This window comes from Rhinolophus hipposideros (assembly GCF_964194185.1).
Source record: "Rhinolophus hipposideros genome assembly, chromosome: 10".
Classification (NCBI taxonomy): Eukaryota; Metazoa; Chordata; class Mammalia; order Chiroptera; family Rhinolophidae; genus Rhinolophus; species Rhinolophus hipposideros.
The window spans coordinates 63,312,026-63,338,751 of record NC_138056.1 but is presented as its reverse complement, the minus strand read 5'-3'; the positions used below and the strand labels follow the sequence as shown (position 1 = coordinate 63,338,751).

The 26,726-nt window shown below is 35.6% G+C and overlaps 1 protein-coding gene across 2 annotated transcripts in view; it reads left to right on the top strand.

The window, feature by feature from the left end:
* Positions 1-349: 349 nt before the first annotated feature.
* The window catches only part of SLC36A4 (solute carrier family 36 member 4), a 41,067-nt gene continuing 14,690 nt past the window's right edge, over positions 350-26,726 (top strand). Inside the window, exons 1-9 of one of the 2 annotated variants that reach the window (XM_081062597.1) lie at positions 350-522; positions 9,126-9,249; positions 10,364-10,454; positions 11,667-11,755; positions 12,806-12,901; positions 14,737-14,821; positions 20,154-20,381; positions 23,038-23,136; positions 26,132-26,301. In XM_081062597.1, the coding sequence (XP_080918723.1) occupies positions 471-522; positions 9,126-9,249; positions 10,364-10,454; positions 11,667-11,755; positions 12,806-12,901; positions 14,737-14,821; positions 20,154-20,381; positions 23,038-23,136; positions 26,132-26,301 (1,034 nt within the window). In that variant the 5' untranslated portion in view covers positions 350-470. The remainder of the gene's footprint in view (positions 523-9,125; positions 9,250-10,363; positions 10,455-11,666; positions 11,756-12,805; positions 12,902-14,736; positions 14,822-20,153; positions 20,382-23,037; positions 23,137-26,131; positions 26,302-26,726) is intronic. The other variant, XM_081062598.1, reaches the window with a different exon arrangement.

Below are 26,726 nucleotides of genomic sequence, written 5' to 3'. Positions count from 1 at the left end.
GCAAATCCCCTCCTACTTTTCATTCTCCAAGGTGCCTTACAGAATGCTGAAAATGAGCTCCTCAAATTTAAGTTAGGTGTCATCTTTAAAGACACTCCCCTTTCCCCGGGAGCTACAGGCCTGGGTGTCCGCCTGCTCTGAGCTCCCATCCCCAGCTATCTCCCAAAACGCCCCTTCTCTCCGGTCTGCCCGGCCTTTCTCCGGCCTGGCTTCCCCTCACGTGGGGCGGTGACCCCCGGCGCCCTTCCCTGGCAGCATCCTCCCAGCCCCGCCGGGGCCCTGGCCCCTCCGCGCCCCGCGGGCCGGGCCGCCCCACTGCGCATGCTCCTCGCCGCGCGGGGGTGGGGTGGGGGTGTGTCCGGGCCGTGGGCGCGCGGCTCGGCTCGGCCGGGGAGGCCTCGGGTGACGCGGGCTACGCGGCGGCGGGACAGCGCTCGGCGGGGCGGCGGCGTCCTGGAGACCCCCGAGAGATGGAAGCGGCGGCGCCGGCGGCGGCCGAGGCGGCGGCCCGCGAGGAGCTCGGTGGGTGCTGCGTGCGCGGAGGGGCGCGGGCCGACGTGGCGCGGGGCTGCGCGGCCGCGGGATCCCCGAGGCTCCGGCCTGCGCTTGGCCTTGGGCAGCCGGGCGAGCGCTGGTGCCCCGGCGGCCGCGGCGGAGCCTGCCCCACGCGGGGGGTCCGGCCTGATGCGAGTTCAAGTTCCTGGTCTCTAGACCGGGAGAGGCATCGGGTGGTGTTCTTGTTCTTGTTTGTGTTTGTTTCGTTTGGATTTTGTCGAGGCTCTTGGTATTGTGGGTCTGGCCCGAGTGGGTTTAAACCCCAGCAAAGCCCCGCTCCTGGGGGCTTTGGGAAGAGCTGAGACGTGGGAGGTGGTGGCGAGCCTCGAATTCGGTCTACACAGGCGTGTGTGTGCGTGTGTGTGTGTGTGTGTGTGTGTGTGTGTTCCTGTGTTCAAGGAAGAGAAGGCGTGAGCCTTTGTAGATTTAAGAAAAGAGATGTTTATTTGGGCCCATCTGAGAATACGGCCCGAGAGCAGAGCTCCAAGAAGCATTGACACAGTGCTCCAACTTTAGGTACACGGGGGAATGTTGATGTAGGCAGGCGGACAAAGGAAAATGGAGTTGTGCATCCGCAGTTTTGGGTGCGTACATGCAAGGAGTCACAGTTTTACAGGGCTGGGGGGGATAGACGGGTGACGCCGTCCGGAATCGTGGGAATGGGTCTGGAAGCAATTATCTTTACATTTGTATCAGGACGGAGAAAGAACAGGCACTGCCTTCTATAATCATTTATCTGTTTAATTTGGAGGTATACGTGTCCAGCTCTAGGGAAGGCCTTGGTTAGGAATTTACTGTGTTCCCTGGGTTACTGATCAAGTTGGAGCAGCTGTTGAAGACACCCTGTGCTGTCTCAGTGTGTGTGTTGGGGGTGCGGTGCTCTGGGTGTGTATGTCGGAAGCAAGCCAGGAAGTCCAAAACGTTGTTTACAGTTTCCCCACTGTCCAAAGGAAAACAGAAGTAAGGATCAGGGTAGTAATGTTATTGTCCCCCCCCCCAGTTATATGCTTTGTATTTAGGAATATTTTATATTCGATGCTAAATGATTAAAAAAGAAGTTGAGCTTTCAAGAAATAATTTATTATAGGAACTAATTGGTTGCCATTCCTGTATTAATGTGTAGGGCACTTCAATTTGATTTCTTTCAAGTCATAATACCGTGTTTCCCCGAAAATAAGGCCTAGCCGGACAATCAGTTCTAAGATGTCTTTTGGAGCAAAAATTAATCTAAGACCAGGTATTATATTATATTATATTATATTATATTATATTATATTAATTATATTATATTATATTCTACCCAGTCTTATATAAGACTGGGCCTTATAGTAACATAAGACCAGGTCTTATATTAATTTTTGCTCCAAAAGACGCATTAGAGCTGATTGTCCGGCTAGGTCTTATTTTTGGGGAAACATGGTAATGGTAGAAATAAACTCAGCATTTTATTGACTGTTTACTGTGGGTCACATAGTATGCTAATAAGTGCTTTACATATGCATTTTCTCCTTTAAGCCCCACAACAGTGGTGTGAGATAGATGCTATTTTTATCCCCCTTTTATAGATACAGTAATTTAAGCTCATCAATGGCAGAACCCAGATATGAACCCGGGTCTATCTGACTGTTTTAAATTCATTAATAACCCACCTATGTGAGGATGTGGAGAAATGTGCATTCTCATGCATTGCTGATAAGAGCAGTACGATAGTGTTTACCCTTAAAAATGCACATATCCTTTGACCCAGTAATTCTACTTCTAGAAATATACCCCAAGAAAATAAGTTATGTAACAAATGCTTCTATCAAGAGGTGTTCATTACATTATTTATAATAGAGAAAAGCTGGTAACTATCTAAATGTCCAGTTAAAGAAAATTGTTTAGGTAAATTGTATTATGGCCATATAGCCATCTACTGAATAGCCATTAAAATTTATATGGGAAGATATTTACTATATACATTTTTATTAACTGAAAAAAGTTTCTAAATTGTTTTCATTTTTTAAAAGTTATGTCCATTCATTAATTCAACATACATTTATTGAGCTGCACTTATGTGCCAGGCACTGTTTTAGGCACTTGGAACACATCCACGATCAAAAGAGATCAAGATTTCTGCTCTCATGGAGCTTATGTTTATGTGTTAGACATGAAAGTGCAGATGTCGAGTGGAAAATTGGATTATATCTAAAGTTAGTGAGAGGTCTTGTCTGGGCATATAACTTCGAAAGTCATCAGCATATAGATAGTATTTAAAGCCATGGGACTAAATGAGAACGCTCGGGAGTATGTGTTTATACTATAAAATTTTATCTGTTAATTTCTGGGGGATGAGGTAATTTTCATTTCAAGAATGTTGCTTATCTACATAATTTCCTGATTTTCTACAATGACCAAATATTTCATTTAAAGAGGAATTAAAGAAATTGTGTGTCTATGTGAAAAGCACTGGTAGCAATGTTAAGACACAGGTTTCCATAAGCTTTATAAATAGCTTAAGGTCTGCATTTCGTTTCATAGGCTTTGGGGACCTCTGGAAGGTTTCTTGCTGTGCATATTTTCTGCACCTCAGAAACGAATAAAATTGTTGCAGTTCCCATCTTATATAGATAGTAGATTATAGAGTTAGGTGGCAGAGTTATGTTATTTTTAAAAAAGAAACTATTTTTACTTTCTTTCAGTATGTCCATTGCCAAAATATGAGTAAATGATTTCCTTTATTTTGTTATTATAAAAGCAATGCAACTTTATTACTTTCTTATTTTTTACATTTTCCAGAGAAAGACACAAAAAGGTACTCAGGATCCTATTGTCCATCTATATCCTTGTTAACTTATTAACATTTTGATGTATTTCCTTTCGTTTTTATTTAACTTTAAAACATCATTGCACTCATACTGTGATTATCCAGCTTTTTCAGGATATGACACACTATTTCCTGTCTACTCAGATTTCAAAACCCTATTTTAATGTTAATGTAATACTTTATAAAGTAGATGTGCTGCAGTTAATTTAGCAATTTCCTAATTGTTGCACATTTAGGTTGTTTCCAAATTTTCAACATGAACAATATTTCAATTAACGTCTTTGTGAAGAAATCCTTTTCTCTATATACTAACTTATCAGAAGTGGAATTACTAGGTGAAAAGGATAAACATTTTGAAGATTTCAATACATATTGCTAAATTAATGTGATTTTTCTTTATTCTGACTAAAAACTGGAAATTTAGATTGATTGTAGGTTAGGAAAGTGAGGTTGAAATAATTGGTCAATATAAGCACTGCCTAATTTAAGAATGTTCCAGTTGTGTGCCCCATTAATATGTACTTATAGTGTATAATGTATGGTGTATAATATTGACTGAAGCTATTGTTTATTCATCTATGGTTTTTCCATTCGTAAATAGAAAAAATAGGCGTAGGTTTTTGATACCCATTACTTAATTGTGTTTTATTTTATAAAGCATTGTTAATTCTTACCTTCAGTAATCACATAGCGTTTTTCAGAGCTTCCCAATTCAGCACTTTGTCAAAAATTACAGCAAGACGTTGTCAAATAATAGACTTTGGTATAATGTAAATTGGATTTTGTAATTTTAATTACTATAAGTGAGTGTTCTGATTTTATTTCATATGTTTTACCTGTTAAAGCTTTAACCATGTTAGGTTTTTAAGCATTTGTCTCCTCCACTCATCTCTATTTGCTTCTGGATGGCATAACATATTTTTCTTGTCTTTGCATACTCAGTGTTATGGTACAGTTTATAGCTCATAAATGCTCAAAGTTATTAATTATTAGTAAATTAATTTCTTGTCAAAGATTTACATTTAAAAATCCAATGCAGAATGATTTACTTCTAATGTAATATAGGAAGGGGAAGAAAACTAGTAGTTATTGATTACTTTGTGCCAAGGGCTAGGCTGTATGCTTTATATACATTATCTCCTTTCATTATCACAAAACCATGGTGAGGTAGAAGTTATTACTCTCATTTTACACATGAAGAGATAGGCCCAGAGGAATCCTGGTTAAAATATAAATCAGATTATGTCACTCCTCTGCACGAAACTCTACTGCTGTGTTGTCTAGTATGGTAGACTTTACCCCTGTGTGCATTTGAAATGCGGTTTGTCCAAATTAAAATATACTGTAAGTGTAAAATAACACACTGGATTTCCAAGACTGAGTATAGAAAATAGAATATAAAATATCTTAATCTTTGATGTTGATTATATATTGAAATGATAATATTTTAGTTATGTTGGGTTACATAAAATATATTAATATTAATTTCACCAGTTGCCTTTTTCCTTTTTAAAAAAAAGTGTGGTTATAAGAAAATTTTAAATTACCTTTGTGGCTCACGTTATATTTCTATTGGTCATCACTGTTCTAGTGGCTTTCATGTCCCATGGAATAGCCCACAAGGTTGTATGTCATCTCTCTGTTGCTCTCTGATCTCCTCTCCTACTGCCCTCCCCCTTGCTCACTCCTCTCTAGCTCCTCTGGCCTCCTTTCTATACCAGGCTCTCTATATCCTTAGAACCGTTGCCTGTGTTCTTCCCTCTGCCTGATTGCTCTTCCCCAAGATAGCCACATTGTTCGCCATCACCCCTCCTTCAGGTCTTCTTTAATATCCACTTTCTCAGTGAGGTCTACTTTAGCTATCCTATCTAAAATTATCTGCTCTCCTTCCATTTCTTATTTTTCTCCTTAGAACTTAACACTAACATGCTCTCTATTTTACCTACCGTTTTTGTTGTCTCTCTCTTCCACTAGAATTTAAGCTCCACGAGGACAGGAATTTTTGTTAGTTTCAGTAATTGCTTTATTCCCAGCACCTAATAGTACCTGACTCATATTGGGCCTCCATTAATATTTGTGAAACTGAATTGAAAATGATTGCGACCTCTTTTATTGAACATATTCCATCAGGAGGCATAAGACCTTCTGTGAGGAGGGGCTATTGTCAGTAGATACTGGTGAGGGCAATGACAGTAGAGGCTCTTGAGAAGGGCCAGAAACCAGTATAATTTCTGGGAGGAGTTGTGCCTCTGCATTAGTGTGCACTGCCTGTAGTGTGCACTGCCTGCAAAGCTGGTGTACATAAAAGCCATTGTAGTCCTTTTGTCACCATGCTCACTGACAAATCAAAAGGTAAGCCATCAGAATCTGTTGTGCCAGGAAAAGCAACTCCTATTTCTTAATCAGCTCTGGCTCTTTAACAAAATACTATAAACTGAGTGGCTTAAATAGCAAACATTTATTTCTCACAGTACTGAAGGTGGGGAAGTTCAAGATCAAATGCCCGCTGATTGAATTCCTGAGAGCCCTCTTCCTGGTTAGGGTGGTTATCCTCTTGCTGTGTCCTCATGTGGTGGAGAGAGAGCGCTACACTCTTATAAGAACACTAATCCTATCATGGGGTTCCACCTTCATGACTTTTATCTAAACCTAATTACCTCACTAAGGCCTCACCTTCTAATACTGTCACATGGGGGTGTGGCGTTTGCAATGTATAAATTTTGGGGGAAAGAAACATTCCGCCCATAACGTCCTGCTAACTCACTTCCATATACACATCTTTCTGGTTTTCTACAATGGAGAGGTTCCAGGAGAGAAGATAAACACTAATTCTTCACCCCATGTCTCTCTGACGGAGTAAGCACTCAGAGGACGGAGCAAGGGGAAGAGTAGTAGGAGATGAGGTCAGAGAGGTTGCAGTGACATGACAGTGTGAAATACCTAGGGGAAGGATATGGTGGTGGTAATGGGTGCTGCCTTCCTTGAACTTGAGCTAGAAACTGCTCACAGGAAAAGGATTGTGGTTCTGGGCAACACTGATTGGAAAACTTTAATCGTGTGCCTACAATTTTAGATGTCTGTTGTACCAAACTCAGTGGAGGCTTTGATCATTTCCTTTCAGTTACATTGGCCAGCTTTCTTCTTGAATTTAAAATATTAGTGGATCCCTAGTATTCTGTCTTCAGCTCTCTTCTCCATACAATCTCTCAGTGACCTCATCTTGCCTTTTGGCTGCAGTTATTTATTACCTACATTCTGATATAATTCTCAAATCTTTATGTTTAACCCAGAATTCTTTTTTTCCCTCCAGATCGTTTTTCTAACTGCTCATTCAGTATAAGCTCAAATTACATGATTTAAAAATTGATCTTATATTTTCTCCTTAACAGCTGCTTTTTCTTGTATGCATTTATTTATTTATTTTATGCATTCGTTTGTTGAGCATCTACCATGTTTCAAATACTGAGGATACATTAGTAGACAAGTCAGACATCATTTCTGTCACTTAGTAGAGAATGCAGACATGTAAAATGGACCTTTACAATCCAATGTCTAAACAGAGGTCAGGTCTGGAAGTAGTAATTCACAGCACGAGTACAGGGAAAGAATCTGAACATTAGCAAGAGCAAGAGGGGGCAGCCTTGGCAAAATATTGCTTGTGGAGGAAGAGGTAAAGAGAGCATTGGAAACGCCAGATCCCTGGAAGTGTTGAGAAAGAAGAAAGTAATGGGGGTGGGAGGGATTGAAGAGCCTGCAGAAATGAAAGAGAACCAGAAGACATGCCACTAATAACTCAACATCATCGATTAAATAAACTGAACTTCAGTATGCTGACAGAGGGGAACTCTCAAACTAGTATTGCTGTCCATAAAATGCCTAGCAATAGGAAAAATCATAAATAAAGGGGTCCAAGAGAGAATATCTTAAAATGAAAATTTAATAGAGTCATTGAATTTTAAAGAAGAATTTAAATGAGGTAAGAAAGGCATCAAAAGGGTCAGAGAGAAACTGATTTAAATGGAAGACAGGCAAAGAAGATCCAACATGTAATTGGAATCTCTAAAGGAGAAAAAATATTCGAATTGTTTGCTTGAGTTCTTTAAAGCTATAATACAAGAAAAATTCCCATAAATAACAGAAAATCTAAATGTACACACTGTATCGCTGGGAAAATTAATTCAGAACACTCAACCCTAAATATATCATAGTAAAATCATTAGACTTTAAAGACAGAGAGAAAATCTCCAGGACCTCGTGCAAAAAGAACAAATTACAATGGCTGAGAAAATCAGTCTGGCATCAGACTGCTCAAAAGTGGCATACAAAGCAAGACAAGAGGGGAGCAGCATTCACTTTCAAAAAACTCAAGAATAGAAAGCGTGAGCCAAGGATGACATATCAAGGTTACAGAAAAATGGATTAAAACATGTAAAAACTCAGAGAATACTGTGCCCATAAGCCCTTCCTGAGAAAGTGACTAGAGCAGTGGTTCTCAAAGTGTGTTTCCCAGATCAGCAACAGGAGAATCACCTGGGAACTAGTTAGAAATGCGTATTTTCTCAGGCCCACCCCCGATCTGCGGAATCAGAGTGCATCAGTCTACGCTTTAGCAAGCCCTGCAGGTCATTCTGAGCCACATCCGACAAGAGAACGAACTCTTCCAGTCAGAGGATGATGGAGGAAACTTTGGCAGAGGACTCTAGCAAGCATTTAATGTGATGATTAGAGATACAAATCTAAGCCATGAGTGGGTACATGTTTGGAATAACAGTATATAAAGCATCATATATATTGCCAAAGTAGAAAGAATATAACTGAAAAAAAAAAGTGAAAGAAGGGACAGGGAAAAGACAAAAGTGGAATAAGACCATTAATTGCTGTGTAGGTGATAGGTGGTTCATGGATACCATTTAAAACTGACAAGAGAGTAAAATATTAAGAAAAAAGATTAAGGATATCATAAAAAATGTAACGGCAAGGGTAACCAATAGAATAATGCAACTAAATGCAGTACATGATCCTGTGCTGAAAAGAAATTGCTTAGAGAACTTTATTGGAACAACTGATGAAATTGGATTATGGAATGTAGATGAAATAAAAGTATTGCATCAGTATTAAACTATCTGAACTTGATAACTGTAATGTGAATATTCAAAAAATATTCTTGTACTTCAGACTTTACTAATGCATATCAATCATTTCAATAAATGTGAATTTAATGAATTTTACTATAACACGAGAGATAATGATTACTGGTGTCTTTCTTCTCGAAAGAAAAATGCTAAAAAATTGCTAGACATTAGAGAAGTTTTTGTTACTAAAATTTTAAAAATTGGAATGGCTTTATAATTTTCTTGAAGTATTTAAAAATCTGATTATGTATGTAGTATGATTTGAAGCTAACAAGATAAAAATTCATTTGATTATTTCTTCATATTTCTCACCTATAATTTTATGAAAATGTGCTGTAAACTCACGTAGGCAAAGCAGAAAGGTTTGCATTGAATACTTACACTGTTCACTTTACACTGTTTAGTCCAAACAAAATATCCAGAAAATAAGTCTAGTTGTTTCTTTTTAAATACATTAATACTCGGGGTAGTAATGTGAATTAATTTGGGGGGAAGTATAATAGTAAAGATGACTAGTAAAGATGAATAGTAAAGATGACAAGTAATATGGCCTACTTAAAAAAAATTCCTGTATATCAGTTTTAACCCGATTTTTAAAATGATAGTGAAGTACTTGGTTTTTCTTTTTAAAGATATGGATGTGATGAGGCCCTTAATAAATGAGCAGAATTGTGATGGCACATCAGATGAAGAACATGAGCAGGAGCTCCTGCCTGTTCAGAAGCATTACCAGCTTGATGAGCAAGAGGGGATTTCGTAAGTGTCTCCTTTTCATTCAGTATATATTTTGTAATCACCTTTTATAGGCAAAACACTTTACTAGATACTACAGAAGACACAAAGATGAATAAAACAGTTCCCACCCTCATGGTGTTTATAGTCTGAGAAAGAAGAAATACATCTAAATTAGAGAGCAGTGTATAGGAATTACCACAGAGATGATACCTATCAATTGTTGTGGTTCTTGAAGGGAGATCTGACGGAGAGGGACAGAAATTGTAAAGGAAGTGACTTCTGACATGGTTAGGAATTAGACGTGGGATGTAGGTAACAATGCTGAATGAATGGTAAGAAACAAAGTCATGATGCTAGGAAAGCAGTGAAACTTCTTAAAATCTTTTTTCTTTTGTCATCATTAATAGATTTAAGTAAGTTCTGTTCTAATAGTAATTTAATGCTTAAGCAAAGTAAAATGTTAATTGATCATAAAAGAATAGCATAAACTGAAAAAAATTTTAAGCAAGCGTTTTTGTTTCGTAAGTTTAAAATGTATGCTGTTCTTTCTAATTTATTTTCTTGGTCAAGAGACTTCCTTCAAATGTCTCTTGGAAACTTTTCTTAAAGAGTTCATGGTGTCCAGAAGTTAATTAACATTTATCTTGCCTGATCTTTTACATAATTTTAAAATGGGTATTTTTTTCTTTTAATTAACTTCCTCTTAGTTTAATCATAGATCAAAGATCAAATATTTTTAGTACCATGATTACATACAGTATCAGTCAATTTCTTTCTTATCAGCCTAGCCGTAATCTTCAACAGTGTTCTGAATATTATAGCAGCAAAGAATCTTGTGAGAAAATTACCTTTTCTGTATTACTTTAAGATGTACAAAAATACTTTTACTTAAATACCTCATTTAATCTCCATAATAACCCTGTTATTCCACATTTAAATGGCAAAGAGGGGCTTTAACCAAATATGACTTCTGGCCCGTTTAACTTCTGATTGGATGGAAATGTTATTTGATTCCTTGCCTAGGAATCAAATTAATTAATTAATTTTCAGTTCTCTTCTAATGCTAAAACCATGATCATGTGATTTTAATAGCTTTTGTTCTAAATGTTTAAATCTGACAACTTTTACTTTTCAGATTTGTACAAACTCTTATGCATCTTCTTAAAGGAAATATTGGAACTGGCCTTTTGGGACTTCCACTGGCAATAAAAAATGCAGGCATAGTGGTAAGACTTACTGTAATCTCTAGTTAAGATACAGTTATCAGTCTTAATTTATAGCACAAATTTCCACAAGTTAACATCTGGCCTAGTCAAATAAAACATGGACAGATGACAGTTAGACAATAATTTAGTTATTATACTAATAAAGTTATATGAACTATAATATTTAACAAAAATGAGAATTAATTACTCTTTTCATTTCTACTTAATTACTAATTCATATTATTTGACAGAAAGATCCTAAAACAGTATTGGGTTTTCCAGATATAGTTATGTGTTATTATTCTTTTGGATTTTCAGGGATTTAGGCAGTGTGCTCATATCAACAAACATATCTGTAGAGCAGATCATTTTTGTTGGTGAAATTGTATAGTTTTTTAGATTCAGAATAAAATATGTAGTTTTCAGATTTAAAGAACAATAGTTAGGAAAAGGAATAACAATATCTTTTGAAAACAGATATTTATTGTTAGAACTAATTACTGCAGTTACAGAGACTCTTGATAGGGAACATTCACTTATAAAGCAATAAATTATATTTAACCTTTTTCCAATTGGCTAGTTTTCTAAAAACTGTTTTAACTGTCATCTTTCTCTGCATTTGACTTTGTTCACCCTAATTTAGAGAAACTTAAAATGTTCTTATTATAAAAATAAACTTTGGCAATGTTTTGTCTATATCTCAATAATCCAAACATCACTTTAATTTTAGTAATAAATACTTGAAAATTTTTTATCTATCACTCTTTTAAATAATTATTTTCTAGGTACAGTTTCTCCTCACACATAGTAAGTGCTCCAAAAGCAATCTATAGAAATGGATTGCCCACAAATCCATATTGCTACAGTACTTTTTTTTCAGTCATTTAGATAATGACTCATAGTTGCATATCATTATTTTGGTGGGACACTAAGAGTGGTGGACTGCCATCTCATGTTAAATATGATCTGTATTCTATCCTACTGTGTTGCATATCTGTGCTCCATAGGTGTAGATAGCCAAGTCGATAACACGGAATCATATGTGGTTGTCTTAAGTATTATTGAAATCCTTTATCAAGTTTATTAGGTTTCTCTTATGCAAATGACTTTAATTATTTTGTCCAGCAAATATTTATTCTTTGCAAATGAGTTGCTTGTTGTTTCATTGCTTATAAGACAACTTAATTTTTGTTAACCTTTAACATTTAAACCTTATAATTATTCCCCCTACAGCTTGGACCAATCAGCCTTGTGTTTATAGGAATTATTTCTGTTCATTGTATGCACATTTTGGTACGTTGCAGTCACTTTCTATGTCAGAGGTAAATGTGGATTCATTAAGTCTATTTAATTTATTTTAAAGCTGTGTAGTTATTTAAAGCATCAGATAGTCATATTTCTACTGTGTTTTGCAACTAGCAGCTATATTTTCTATAATCTATATAAACAAGTCTAAGGTAATAAATACAGAAAAAAGAAGCATTTCACATGATTGAAATCTGGTCAGAATATATTTACTTCTTTTGAAATATTGTTTTATTTGTGCAATACAATACAATGGTTTCTTTTATTTAGTGTAAATTAAAAAATCAGGAAAGATGTATGGGGAAATGGAGGCAGCAGTACTGCTTTTAGTTACAGTGTAATGGTTTTCAATTTATTAGTAATTTTGGGATATAATGACTTTGAAGCTCTTTGCTGATATATGGCTTGGTAGATAGTCAATAAAATAATATTCTTTTTTCTTTGTATTTGTATCATGAAATGCTTCTGGACAATGGACCAACTTTTTAGAAAATAAATATTGCCTGTTCTAGTAAACTAATATTCTCATATTAAGACCGTTGTTAAATTTCTTAACACTGGGCAAGTCATTTGTGATCTTTAAATAACAATGTATACTTGAAAAAAAATGGGAGAGAGGACATGGGGAAATAATACCTACCTCATGGGGCTATTTTAAGGATCAAATAAATAGTTTCTGTGAAAATATATTGCAAAGCCCTCTATAGATCTATTAAATAATGCTATTCTAAGAATGGAATAATAGAGGCATGAACAATGTAGTTGATGTTTTTAGGTAATTGAAATATTAAAATCAGGAAGCACAAATATTATGTTACATTAATTCTACAAATATATAAACTTTAACAATAGATAACAACTAATCTATTAGTTATAAGGACAGATACAAAATTTTTAAATTTCACGAGACATACTTTAGGAGTATGCAGATCTTGAAATTTCAAAAAGTCCTGTCAGAGCATAGCCCCGTATTCATTAATTTGCATTCATTTGGTGTTCTTTTCAAGGGAAGGATTTATGGATCAACTCAAATTTTTTTCATTTACATATATGTCATTAAATTACAGGTTTAAAAAGTCAACATTAGGTTATAGTGACACTGTGAGTTTTGCAATGGAAGTAAGTCCTTGGAGTTGTCTTCAGAAGCAAGCAGCATGGGGACGGTAAGTACTTTCTATATTATTAATATCTGATTACTGAAATTACATTGAATTTTACGTATTTTAACCTGACAAGATACATGAATAGAGCATGAAAAAGTTGGGGAAATAAGCATAATCTTTAGAGTTAGACAGACTTGAGTTCAGATCTCAACTCCGCCATTTTTCAGTTTTGTGATCTGGGTCAAATTATCTTTTTTGTTGTTATTGTTGGTTTTCTCACTATCAAATGAGTTTATAATAATAATTCACAGGATTATTTTATAGTAGTTTAAATAAAATGATATTTACAAAGCACCTGGGTAACCTATAATCATGTTCAATAGTTTTTTAAGTAAAGGAAAAAAAGCAAGAAAAATGTTGCAGTCTCATCATTTCAAGTAAAATCGTGCTATTTAGCTACATGATCATAAGACATCTGAAGTATGTACTTTAGCATATTCTTATTTTATTATCTTATTGTTTAAATGTAACCATCATTGATGGACATGGCTAACCAAAGTCAGATGAATACAGGACTGGAAAAATAGGCATAGGTAATCAACAAAATGCTGAGTATACTACAGTGCAGTGCAAATTAGAAGAAAAAGAACAGTGTTAATGGCATAGGTTTATGGTTAACTGTGGCCTTTCTGGGGATTTTCATGAACTTAGATTTGTTTACCTGCTGCTCAGATTTCCTGATATACTGAGTAGGAAAAGGAAGAAAACAGCCTAATGCCCTAGGGATTTGCCCCCAGAAATGTATCTTCTTCCTTATTTTGCCCTAGTCTAGAGGCAGCCTTGTCAGTTTTTTCTATCAAGAAGAATGGCTTTCAGATAGAAGTGGCTGGAATGATTGTTGGTGGGATACTAAAATCAAAGTTGAATTAAGAGATTTAAGGGTATACTTCAGTGTAATTCATCAGACAGAAGAAACTTGAATTCATTTTAGGGTACCAAAATTACTTACAAATGAGGTCCCCAAAGAAGCATGGAGAACTGTTGAGTTATGGCAAGAATGAAAATAGGCAACGGCTCTTTTAGTTTCATATGGGAGAGGAGGGTCTATAGATTTGTAAACCAGATTATTTGACAGCTCGACATCAGTCAAACAAGAGACTATAATGAGTTAGTAAGAGCATGCTATTGTATTCACTCATTGTTCCCACAACAAAATTGAGAAGTATGGGCTGTATGTTAATAACATGTAGGCAAATGTGTAACTTGACTGCCATACCCAAATAATGCTGATTTGACTGAGGATATCCCTTCCCCACTCCTGTACACCATTTTTTATGTAATTGGAATTTTCTAGAGTATCTCATTAAAAAAATAAGGACAGAACTAAGCTACTGAAGAGGTCTCTGGTATGATTTAGGGCCGTGCCCCTAGTCTGCTCCAGTTCCATATTGTTACTAGTGATTTGGATAATAGTATGCTCATCATGTTTGCAAATGACATGAAGTTGGGAGGACTGGGAAATTATACTACGTTGATCTGATAAAGATCCTGAGAAGTAGGAGAGATGTGATTAGTCTAAAAGAAGAAATATTTTTGTGAAATCATTTTATAAGCAGATACTCAAACTATTGAATTTCAGAAATAAATGATGGGGAAATTTTGGTCTTTTAATTTAATGGGACATTCTTTTGCTCAATAATAATTCTAATGACATCTGGTGATCATAAATATGTGATTTTTGTAGAAAATAAATACTTTAAGTTCTATTTCTTATTTTAAGGAAGTGAAAAGAATATATACTGTTATATATTATAAAATGTTTTAAGTAGTTAAAAGTATATAATTGACATTTCATCAACTCTTCGTGATACTTATTTGTGGGTACCTTTTTTCAGGAGTGTGGTTGACTTTTTTCTGGTGATAACACAGCTGGGATTCTGTAGTGTTTATATTGTCTTCTTAGCTGAAAATGTGAAACAAGTAAGTATTTTTCTCTAATTATTGAAATCATTTTCTTCCAATGTCATAATTATAGAATCATATTTCTTTTGAGTAAGCCATGGCTGAATATGCTGACATGTTTCTTTCGTGTATCACGTTCCTTTGTAGATTTTCTTTTAATCTTCCTTTTTTGGCAAGTTGGATTTCTGCTATTGTTAATTTTACGTTTCTTGTCATTACATCAATAATGCTTGTTCTTTCATATCAGAACAGGACATAATTTACTGATTATTAGCTATTTGAAATTTAGATACACAGATGTTTGGGAACATATTTTTTACATTGATGTTTTATAAAGACATATATAAGACTTTAGCCAGTGCCTAAAAAGTGAAGTAAAAAAGTGGACATTACTAAAATCCAATAATTATTGCCATTGTCTAAGAAGATACTATATCCAGAAATGTGCAGTGTTCTGTAATTCTCTTCATATTTAAAGGTTTGCTTTAAGAGGAAGTGGTTTGCAGCCTTGGTAGAGACTATCAAGTTAAACAAAGATGCAAAGCACTGAAATAAAAAAAAGCCCCTCTGTCAAAACAATGCCAAAGCACATTTCTTTATGTGCTTTAACTATTAGTTTGCCTTTACTATTCCTACATTTACCCCCAGCTCTTTAATCATTATTTTAATTAATAACATTTGTTATCCACATGTGCATGGTATGATAGTAGGCATGCATAGTGATATATAGTAGTAGTCATGTAGGTATTTTAATACAAAATTATGATGTGAAAAAGATTTTCTAAAGAATCCATATGTATACATATATTTGACTCACTTTTATAGCTATAAAGTAGACTTCATTTTATATTTAGATCAAGAATTGGCAATTTTTTTCTGTGAAGGGCCAGATAGTATTTTCAGTGTTGCAGGCCATATGGTCTCTGTCTCAACTCAGCCATAGACAACAATATATAAACAAATAGATATGGCTGTATTCCAATAGAATTTTATTTGCAAAAATAGGCCAGATTTGGTCTGTAGGCCATAGTTTGCTCAAGCTACCAGCTTAGATTTTTGATGGTGGATAGGCTCAATGAGTCAAACCTTCTTTCATAAATAAGAGAGTTGATACTTTCCTTAGCATTATTCATAGATGTTCTTTTGATTTTGCAAGTATTTAATTCCACAAGTTGCATATTCCTAGGAGTATTAACTCAGTTAAGAGGCTGTTTATTGTCAAGAACTGATAAGACATAACATCTTAGCAGTCATTTACATAGAATACCATGGAAATGATGCCTTTCCAGGTTTGTGCAACATGGTAGTACTATATCTTTCCTATTATCACCTAACAGAGCCACCAACAACCTTGATTGGAATTTATGAATAATGAATAATGCTAATACTGCCTTATAATCTTATATTTATAAGCTGGGACATACTTAATCTTTACAACTCTGTAATGTAAGTACTATGCTCATTTTATGAGTGAGGAAACTGAGTCTCACAAAGCATGAGCATTGTGCCCTAAGTCACATAAATTAGGCTGAAATCTAAGTCTCTGACACAGCTCCCACCCAGCATAGTAACTGTTCATCACTGAATAGGAGATTGTCTAATTTTAAGGGTGTGTGTGTTATGGGTGTGTGTGACATAAAGAGTATATAAAATGTGTAAAATGTCTATAAGTTTAGGATTGGTGACTTTCTCCTATGAAATATTATCAGTTGCTTCCAGAGTTAAATAAAGAATTTAACTCATTTGCACACATGCTAGAAGGTAGAAAAAGTGATTCTCTGGGAAGTAAGGAGAATGCTTGTTTTAGATCCTTTTGAGGCATAAAGCCCCACCTGGTAAAAGACATTCAGTGAAACTTGAGAAAAGTTGAAAGCAATGATGAATATGTTACATCAGCAGAGCAGACAGATGGTCATGAAAACAGCATCATTAGAGATTTTCACTATCTCTACAGAAGTGTTCTCTAAAATTTGATTGCAGTTTCCAGTAGTAGACACGTGGGTTGATTAAAGCTTACCAATTACTACTACTGTTATAGTTAAAAATTGTAAGATTATTACCACCTTCATCTACATAAAATTGAAGGTGTATATTTCATCCAATTAAAGAATTAAGGTTGGGCTGGTCCAGTGGCTCGGGCGGTTAGAGCTCCGTGCTCCTAACTCCGAAGGCTGCGGGTTCAATTCCCACATGGGCCAGTGGGCTCTCAACCACAAGGTTATCGGTTCAGGGATGGTGGGCTCCGCCCCCTGCAGCTAAGATTGAACATGGCACCTTGAGCTGAGCTGCTGCTGAGCTCCCGGATGGCTCAGTTGGTTGGAGCGTGACCTCTCAACCACAAGGTTGCCGGTTCAACTCTCGCAAGGGGTGGTGGGTTGCACCCCCCTGCAACTAGCAACAGCAACTGGACCTGGAGCTGAGCTGCGCCCTCCACAACTAAGACTGAAAGGACAACAACTTGAAGCTGAACGGCACCCTCCACAACTAAGATTGAAAGGACAGCAGCTTGACTTGGGAAAAATAAAAAAGTCCTGGAAATACACACTATTCCCCATTAAAGTCCTGTTCCCCTTAAAGTCCTGTTCTCCTTCCCCAATAAAATCTTTAAAAAAAAAAAGAGAATTAAGGGTTTAGTTGCTATACAGATGTGTGAACCTCCTGCTCTATAACTGCTCGTGGCCCCGTTAAGCCACTATAGACAATTGGCAGGGTGAAAACAAACCGCAGTGCTTCTAATGATTCTAGTCCATTGTGATTGTAGCTCCTCTCTGTTCTTACTCACAGGTAAATTGGAAAATTGCAGATCAATAAAATAGTGTACATGGGCATGAAGAGTGGGGAAGAGATATTGCATTAAGAAGAAATAATGTAGTGATACCAAAGATTTGGTATGAACTTTAGAGTCAGAAGATCTGCATTCAAGTCCCGTGCACATTGGGCAAGACCCCCTCATCCCTGGTCAAGCCTCAGTTTTCTTATTTGTAAAATGGGAATAGTAACAAAATCTCCCTTTGTTCTTCATTAAATTACTGTGAGCTTCAGCTGACGAAAGGTTTGTGAAAGCCTTTGTAAAATGTAAAGCAGCATACAAAGGTAGGGTATTATGACTTTAAATCTGTATTTTAGTGTTGCTGAAGAACATAATCTGCCTTTGGAATTTTAACCATTAAATTAATGAATCATTGATAAGTTAAATAGTGGTTTTTAGTAAATTTGAGCTCTAAATGGAAACAACTGAGTTTTGTAATTTTATTTTATAATATTTATTTCAGTGTTTTGCATTTTGGTAAACATGTGAGATCATAGGAAGTCCTATTAGATAGCCAATCTCTGTCTCTAGAGGGCACCAAAGGACTCAAATGTTTACCTGAATCTTGCTCTGGGTATGTATCTACATTTTTATTTTATTTTTTAATCCTGAGAATTTTTATAACCATCTTTCTGCCAAAGAATACTAAATTATTATGAGAGATTTGTGATAGAATTAATTTCAAATTCCCAAGCACCTAACGATTTAAATAGCTATTTTTTAAGTTGGTTATGCAATGGCTTTTCTCTTGCCGGATATCCTTGTTAAAGCTTACCTTTGATCATTACCTAATCTAATTATTGGAGGTACTTCTTTGATGTAAAAGTATTTCGCTCCAAATAATTTGGTTATGAGAAAACTGAGTCAACAAATAAAATATGTTCTTAAGAGCCAAGTAATGTGAATTAACCAATTTAGCTTCTATTTCAAATTATGGAAAATAAAATACAAAGTTTTGATGGCAATTACAAAATAAATTTGAGCTATGCATTTCTTAAATGGTGCATGGAGTAACCTGGGAGTTTGTTGGCCCAATATTAGTTATAAATTGCCTATATAACTTGAAATTAATAGATATACTCCTTGCAGTTTAAGATGATGGATACATTTGTAGTGACACTAAATTTTGCTTATCGTGGATTATAAGTGTAAAATTAAAGGAAACATTTGATTTGTTAATCATTTGAGAATTTCGTTCTAAACTTCTGACTTGTTGGCCTGTTAATATTATGTTATATTTAGAGAGATGTGGGAATGGAGGCCAGGTAGCTACGTTTAGGAGCCTCCAAAATACTACAACCCTCCATCAGGGTTGTATGGTCAGGTTAATACATAGCTGTTAGAAGCTAGGTTCTGGAGTCTCAAGCCTAGGTTTGAATTCTAGAACCACCACTTATCAGCTTGATATTATGTAAGTTTTCTTTATCCTGCCTAAATCTTAGTTTCCTTAACTATAAATTGAAATTAATACTACTATTAATACACTCACCTCAGAGAGTAGTTTTGAGGATTAAATGAGATGTTGCATATAAAGCATTTTGTTCGGTACCTGACACACAGAAAGTACTCAAAAAATGCTTGTCATTACTACTATAGGGTTTGGTTCATAAGAATTGATGTTTCCAGAGACTTGATAATGTCATTGTGCTCAAAGGAGCATATAGTGTTTGGGGGCAAATAGATTTAAATTATAGTATGAGTTACCTCTGCTGTGAGTTTTGAAGATTGTGTTTAAAGTTCTCCGTAATTTTATTTTTATTTTAGTAAGTTGGGTTACGTGATTAATTGAATCAAAAACAATTTTAATACAGGGAGCCTGTAAATCATTGTATCTCTTGAAAACTGAATATTGATTTACAGAAGTGGCTGTATAAATTTTAAGATAAAGTTGATTTGTAAAAGTGTTTTGCTCTAGCAGAAATTTATCTACTGTCTAGCATATCGTCACGCATTAATTTAGTGGATTCTTAACAAATATTTATTGATGGTGATGATAATTTATAAACAATTGCTTTGTAAAACAGTTTTACAGTTAGACTGTGATTTCTAAATTTTATTTTGACTACTGTACATTTCTAAGAGTTAATTAGAGCTTGTTTCCTACTCTGAAGAAAGTAAGTTGGAATAGCATACCCAATGGCCATTCTAGACAAGTGTGCTTCCTCTTCTGAGTATCTCAAAAGCAGACTGAGCCTTTGCAGGGATCATGAAGCATCATGATTAATCACAAACTTCAAAATAAGTTAGTAAATCTACCCTCATAATATTTAGTGAACTTTCTGTTCACCGTATGATAGAAGTTATCTTGCAAAGAAGATTATCCTATTTTAATTTTTAAATTTGATATATGTAAATGCATACATATACATGTGTCTATATATTTCTAGGAAGGTAGAGTATCTTGAAAACAAATATTTACTGTAAAGGAATTTATCATTGAGTGTATAGATCATAATTTTCTTTATATTTTCCTTTTATGATTATAAGTTGATGGAAGTTTTATTTCCCCTCTCTTTTTTATTCTCCCGATAACCTGTGTAGGTTCATGAAGGATTCCTGGAGAGTAAAGTGTTTGTTTTGAATAGTACCAATTCATCAAATCCATGTGAGAGAAGAAGTATCGACCTAAGGATATATATGCTTTGCTTCCTTCCTTTCATAATTCTCTTGGTCTTCATTCGTGAGCTGAAGAATCTATTCGTGCTTTCGTTCCTTGCCAATGTTTCCATGGCTGTGAGTCTTGTGATAATTTATCAATACGTTGTTCGGGTAAGTATAACATGTTTCTTAATAAGTAAATTCTTTGTTTACTTTGGAGGTAAAAGTAATAATAATGTAAAGACACCTACTTCATATGTGGTGAGATGAGGAGATAATAAACTTTGGTTTCCTTTTGGCGGATACTGCGTAGTTGGAAAAGTGTACGAGGTCAGACAATTAAGTTCATGAATTCATCCTAGAACAAGTGCTATACACCTCATTGCTGAATATCACTATAGCCACCTTTGAAGTACTCTCCTTGGGAAGCTGTGCACTGATGCCAGAGCCTAGTCCACCCTTCAGAGCAATTTTGGAGCTCTTTCTCTGGAATGGCCATCACAGCTCTCATTGTATTACCCTTGATGTCCTGAATGTCATCAAAATGTCTTCCTTTCATTATTTCCTTTATCTTCGGGTAAAGAAAGTAGTCATTAGGGGCCAGATCAGGTGAGTAGGGAGAGTGTTCCAATACAGTTACTTGTTTACTGGCTAAAAACTCCCTAACAGACAGTGCCATGTGAGCTGGTACATTATCATGATGCAAGAGCCATGTATTGTTGGCAAAAAGTTCAGGTCGTCTAATTTTTTCACACAGGCTTTTCAGCACTTCCAAATAGCAAGCTTGGTTAACTGTTTGTCCAGTTGGTACAAATTCATAAAGAATAATCCCTCTGATATCAAAAAAAGGTTAGCAACATTGTTGAAACAAGTTCGCGAACTTAATTGTCAGACCTCGTAAGACATAGAGGTTGAAAGCACAGGTTTTGTAGTCAGAGCTGGTTTTGAATCTGGGTGAATATACTTCTGGGCTTATGACATAGCTTCAGAAGCTATCAAAACCTACTGTATAAAAGTTGTGAAATTTAGGATTGTGCCTAAGTACACTGCCTAACATGAAACAAAGAACTCATTCGTGTTTTGTTTGTTCCTGTAAGAAGTGAATCACAGGAGATTGGGAGTATAGATGTAATTTTATAATTTTCTTTCACTTCTGAACCTTTATTTACTGCCACCACTTTGGTCCACTTTAGTCTTGGTCTGTACCCTTTTTATCTCAAGTATGTGAATATGTCAGCTGATTTCATTGTCTGTAGTCTGGAGATTCTTCACCAGGTTTCCTTAAAACAATCTATTGATGGGATTCAGGGGATCTGCAAATCCCTTAAAATTATTTGCAAGATATAGTATTTCTGTATGTATATGTGCATTTTTCTACTGAGCAGCTTAGAATAGCTTTCATCTCACAAAGGGGCCAATGGCTCAAAAAAGATTACGAATCTTTTTCCCCTTCTTTCCTGATCCAGTCTGTCCTATATATAGCTGCCAAAGTCATTGTTCTAAAATCTCCATTAGCAGTGCCTTATAGGCTCTCTTTTCATGGCTCAGTGTTTCATTTTAACCCCCTCTCTGAATTACAACACCTATACGAGTAGACTCTTATAGCATGTAAGAGTGGAAGGGGACAAGCCGGAAGCTCTCATAAGACTTTCTGGAGTTTATGACCCCTTAGATGAATGTATACGAGTTAGTGGAGCAGAAAAGGAGGTTCCTTAGATGGAGGGAGTGTGTGCCTTGATAACAGTTCAGTGTTGTCAAATGATCCAACCTTTAATACCCTTTTCATTATGACCCAGGCTTATGTTTTTAGTCATGTAGCACCGCTAAATAACATAATTCTGCCTAAGCTTCAGATGTTCTAGATCTCTCTATTCTGCAGATTATCTGCGTGCTTTCACACTTCAGTTTCTTTATTTGTCCTCTCTCCTTGGCCTTGAATTCCACTTTCAGTCAGATAAGGCAGAGAACACAGGATGACGAGGAGAGTCGTGAGTTAATGATTTTTGAAGCTGGGTTGTGCTTACATAAAAGTTTATACTATTATCTAAATTTTGTATAGGTTTGAAATTTTCTACAATAAAATGTTTAAAATCTTTTAAACATTTTAAAATATTGGGATAGCTGGAAGAAGTGGCCTCTTTGGAGTCAGAGTTCTTAAACAAGATGTGCAGTTTGTGAGTTTCCAGGTAGAGTTGGAACAAGGCTATGAGTTAGGACTGATCAAAGCCAGAGTCAAGGCATGTGCACAAATAATAAGAGTAATGGCAACTGTCAAAGAGTAAAACACTGAAACCGTGGGGAGATCTGTACTAGGGAGCAGCACAGAATTAATGTGGCAGAAAACCGGAGTCAGGAATCAGGTCTCGTAGAGACTGAAAGCGATGAAAATAGAGTGGAGAATGAGTTTCGTTGGATATCATCCACAGTGGTTGATAACATTATATGGCTCTCAGCTCAGACCTTGAGTATGCTTCTATATTTCCTGTTGTGGCAGGAGCCATACCCAGTGTGAGCAGCCTGGGACTTGCAGGTGGAAACAGGTAATCAGGAGCATTTAGCTCAGATGGAATGTGTGGGCATGAGGAAAGCAATTGCTCTTGGCAATGACATCCTAACAGCTTGGCTATATTTAACATAGGATGCTTAAAGTGTTCATTGAAAGAATTCTTCACTTTTATAACACATTTGCTGTTGTGAAGCTCAGAATTGTATGATTTTGCTGTCTCATTTAAAATTCTGTAAAATAAGTAAAGATGTATATGTGCTGCCGAAGCAAGCACAAAATAAGTAAAGATGTAACCTGTTGTTTTTTTGTTTCTTTTTCCAGAATATGCCAGATCCCCACAACCTTCCAATAGTGGCTGGTTGGAAAAAATACCCACTTTTTTTTGGTACTGCTGTATTTGCTTTTGAAGGCATAGGAGTGGTAAGAATATAGTCTTTATTAATTTTTAACATCTTAAGTCAACACAAAGATTTATGTAGTCAGGCTACATTAAAAAATGTATGTTTTTCTTTTTTGTTTCTATTTTTGTTGTTTCTAGAACACAATTTGCAGTGGGTATGATAGGCTTGACTTATAGTTTAGTTCTTCCACTAACCAAGAGTTTAATTTTAGATGTATCACTTAAACTCTTTAATTCTCTTTATCATAATTTGCAAAATGAGGACATTCAATTGTTTTAAACATTTTATTATGGAAAATTTCAAACCTATACAAAATTTAGATAATAGTATAAACTTTTATGTAAGCACTACCCAGCTTCAAAAATCATTAACTCATGACCAATTATGTTTTATCTGTATTCTATCTACTCCACCAAGCCTGGGTTATATTCATACAAATCCTAAACATCATGTTTTTGTAGACTAGGTGATTTGAAGTGAATTGAAATTGTTACAAAATTACTGTTTCATAAGAAGAGTCCAAAATAAACTCTCACTTTAGATTTGTGCATATCATATTTATTTTTAGAAATGAAGTTATCATAAAGCTAATACCAAGACATACAAGTATCCTGAAGATTCTAAGATTGTAAATATTTCCATTCAAGATGCTTCCAGGTTTTTTAAAGTCTAGAAGGTGTAGATTTGAGGAAAATAGAATGTAGAATACTGCTGTCTGCCTTACGTCAGTCAGCTAGAAAAGGAGAAAGCTTATGTTTCATAGTCTGATTGTTTGGTATGGGAGCAGAACCACCTATAAACATCTATATGAACTACAGACAAAATAGATCTAAAAGACAACTTGACACCATTTTACTTGGGTTTCTGCTCTTTCTGAATCTCCTTTCCAGTATTCTCACAAGATTTTACAGCTCCACTTATAGGCCTAACTGCAGATTTTCATTTCTGTTTTAAACTACTAAGCTCTAGTTAAGTATTGGACATTTCCAGCTAAGTGGTTTTCCTCTGCATCTCAAATTCAACAGCTCCAAAATGACACATACTTTCTTGTGCAAAATCAGCTGTACTTTCTCACTTCCCAATATCTTTTAGTTCTACTTTCAGTTGCTCGAACTTGAAACATTACGATAATTCTTTTTGCTCTGTCACTGGTTTCCTTATTCCACTAGGTAATTAAGGCATGTTAATTTTTTCATATTCCTCTAAACCTATTATGTAAATGAGATTATAATTAAAGCACCTACAACGCTGCTTGACACAGGGGGCCTCTGTAAATGTTAATTTGCTCCCCTTTCTCCTTTTCTAGCTGTACTGGTATCATTCTTGACCATAGTCTCTTATTTCAGTTCTGGATTATCTCCAGAGCATCGAAATTGTTCTGTGTTCTCTTTTCTGTTAACCAGTTAATATTTCCATATGGACCTGACATATTCACCTGAAAAGTGGAAATCATTTTATTGCAGTTATTATCTCATAGAGTTATTATGAGGACGATGTCAGATGCTACGTGCTTTTAGAAAAATATGTGGCACACTGTAAGCACTCAGTCAATACTTTCTATTATTATTACTTAGTGTTTTTTCCTGTATGGTCAAATCGTATGGCCAAAACTTCTGAAGATTTGCCTGAAAAAAACTAAACTTTTCAATTGTTTTTTTCTTTAACTTTTTTATATAATGAATTTATTCATCTCCCTAAATTGAAACAGATAATAAATACAGATGAAGAAATATAAAAGTCATTATAGACACATGTATACATGGGTTAGTGTACATATATGTTTTCTAGCACTGTATGTATGCTCTAAGGCCCTGTAGCAGTGATACCCCACTATCAACAAGAACACCCAGCAGCACCCAGATCTTGATTTCTAAATACCATTCTCAACAAAAGAACCAAAGTTCTTTGGAGGAATGGCTGATTCTAGGGCTGAAGGAAAGAAATTCGCGATGAGTCTGGAGCATCTTGTAGTGCCAGAAAGTATGCAAGTGCTCAAAAAACAAAAGAATACAGGAACCAACCTGATAGAATTTACGACCACCAAAGTTGGAACAATATGAGCAACAAAATAAATAACAGTGTTTTGGATTCATACTCAGAGCATAAAACAAATATGTATATGAATCCATGCTAACGTAAATAAATGATTAAATAAGTACATGGGGGGGGGATTTCCAAATAATAATTGATGTAGCTACTCCCCCTCCAGGAGGTGTAGCTTAATCCCCTGAATCCGTGGAGTGTGGGCTGGCTGCACTAAGTGACTTGCTTCCAAAGAATAGCATATGCTGAGGGGGAAGAGAAGAGAATTTTACAAGGAGAGAAACCTGGCAACACTGCCGTAACCAAGAGATGGAAATTAACTTCACCATTGATAAATCATGTTGATACTATGTGTGATGAGAAGGGCACTTCACCTGTGTGGTATTCTTTTCTAAAGTCTATAATCCTAGTTTAGTCACGAGGAAAACTTCAGACAAACCCAAATAGAGGGACATTATACCAAATACCTAGCCAATACTCCTCAAAACGGTCAAGATAATGGATAATCAAGAAAGATTGAGGAACTGCCACAAACTAGAGGAGACTAAGGAGAAATGGCAACGAAATGCAATGTTGTATACTGAATGGAATCCTGGGACAGAGAAAGGACCTTCTGTGGGAAAACTAGTGAAATCCAAATAAAGTTTGGAGTTTAATAGTAATGTACCAGTGTTGTTTCTTAGTTGTAACAAATGTACTTTAGTTATGTAAAATAATGGGAAAGTATTCAAATTTATTTTTTTAAAAACTGACAGGTTTACCTGCTGAGAGCTGATTTTAAATCTTTTTAAGAATTTAAATATCTGTAGTGTAAAAATATGTATATAACACCTGGAAAAATACTTCAACAATTTTAAGTGCTTTAAAGGAAAAAAGATTTGCATATATACTATAAAAAGATTAATTTGTATATATGTGACAGGATACTAGATTATTTTAAATTATTTGTATTATTTGCATTCTCTTCTTAGGTCCTTCCACTGGAAAATCAAATGAAAGAATCAAAACGCTTTCCCCAAGCATTGAATATTGGCATGGGAATTGTTACAACTTTATATGTAACATTAGCTACCTTAGGATATATGTGTTTCCGGGATGATATCAAAGGCAGCATAACTTTAAATCTTCCCCAAGATGTGTGGTAGGTTGATTTGAGTTTGTTAATCCTAGTCTGTATATTTTACATAGTTTGCCAATATTTGATGATAAAGGTGAATTCTTGGACTTATAGTTTAAACCTGTGCAATTTTGCCGATTTCTTTATTTGCGTAATGTACAATTTTTTTACAGTCTTCAGAGGAAACCATCTATGATTTTACAGATCCTTACGGGATTTATTAAAAAGATTAACAATAGTAGCGTGCTCCAAATTTGAGTAAAGTAGAAGAGTAAAACATGGATTCTTTTAATATGGACTCACTTTAAGAAAAAACTTAATACTTTTCCTTGCTCCTAAAAAAATCCAACACTCTGGGTTCTTGATATAATAATATAAATCTGTCACTTATGGCCCTCAGTATTTTACTGATCAACCTTAATATTGTATGTACCCCAAATCCTTTCAGA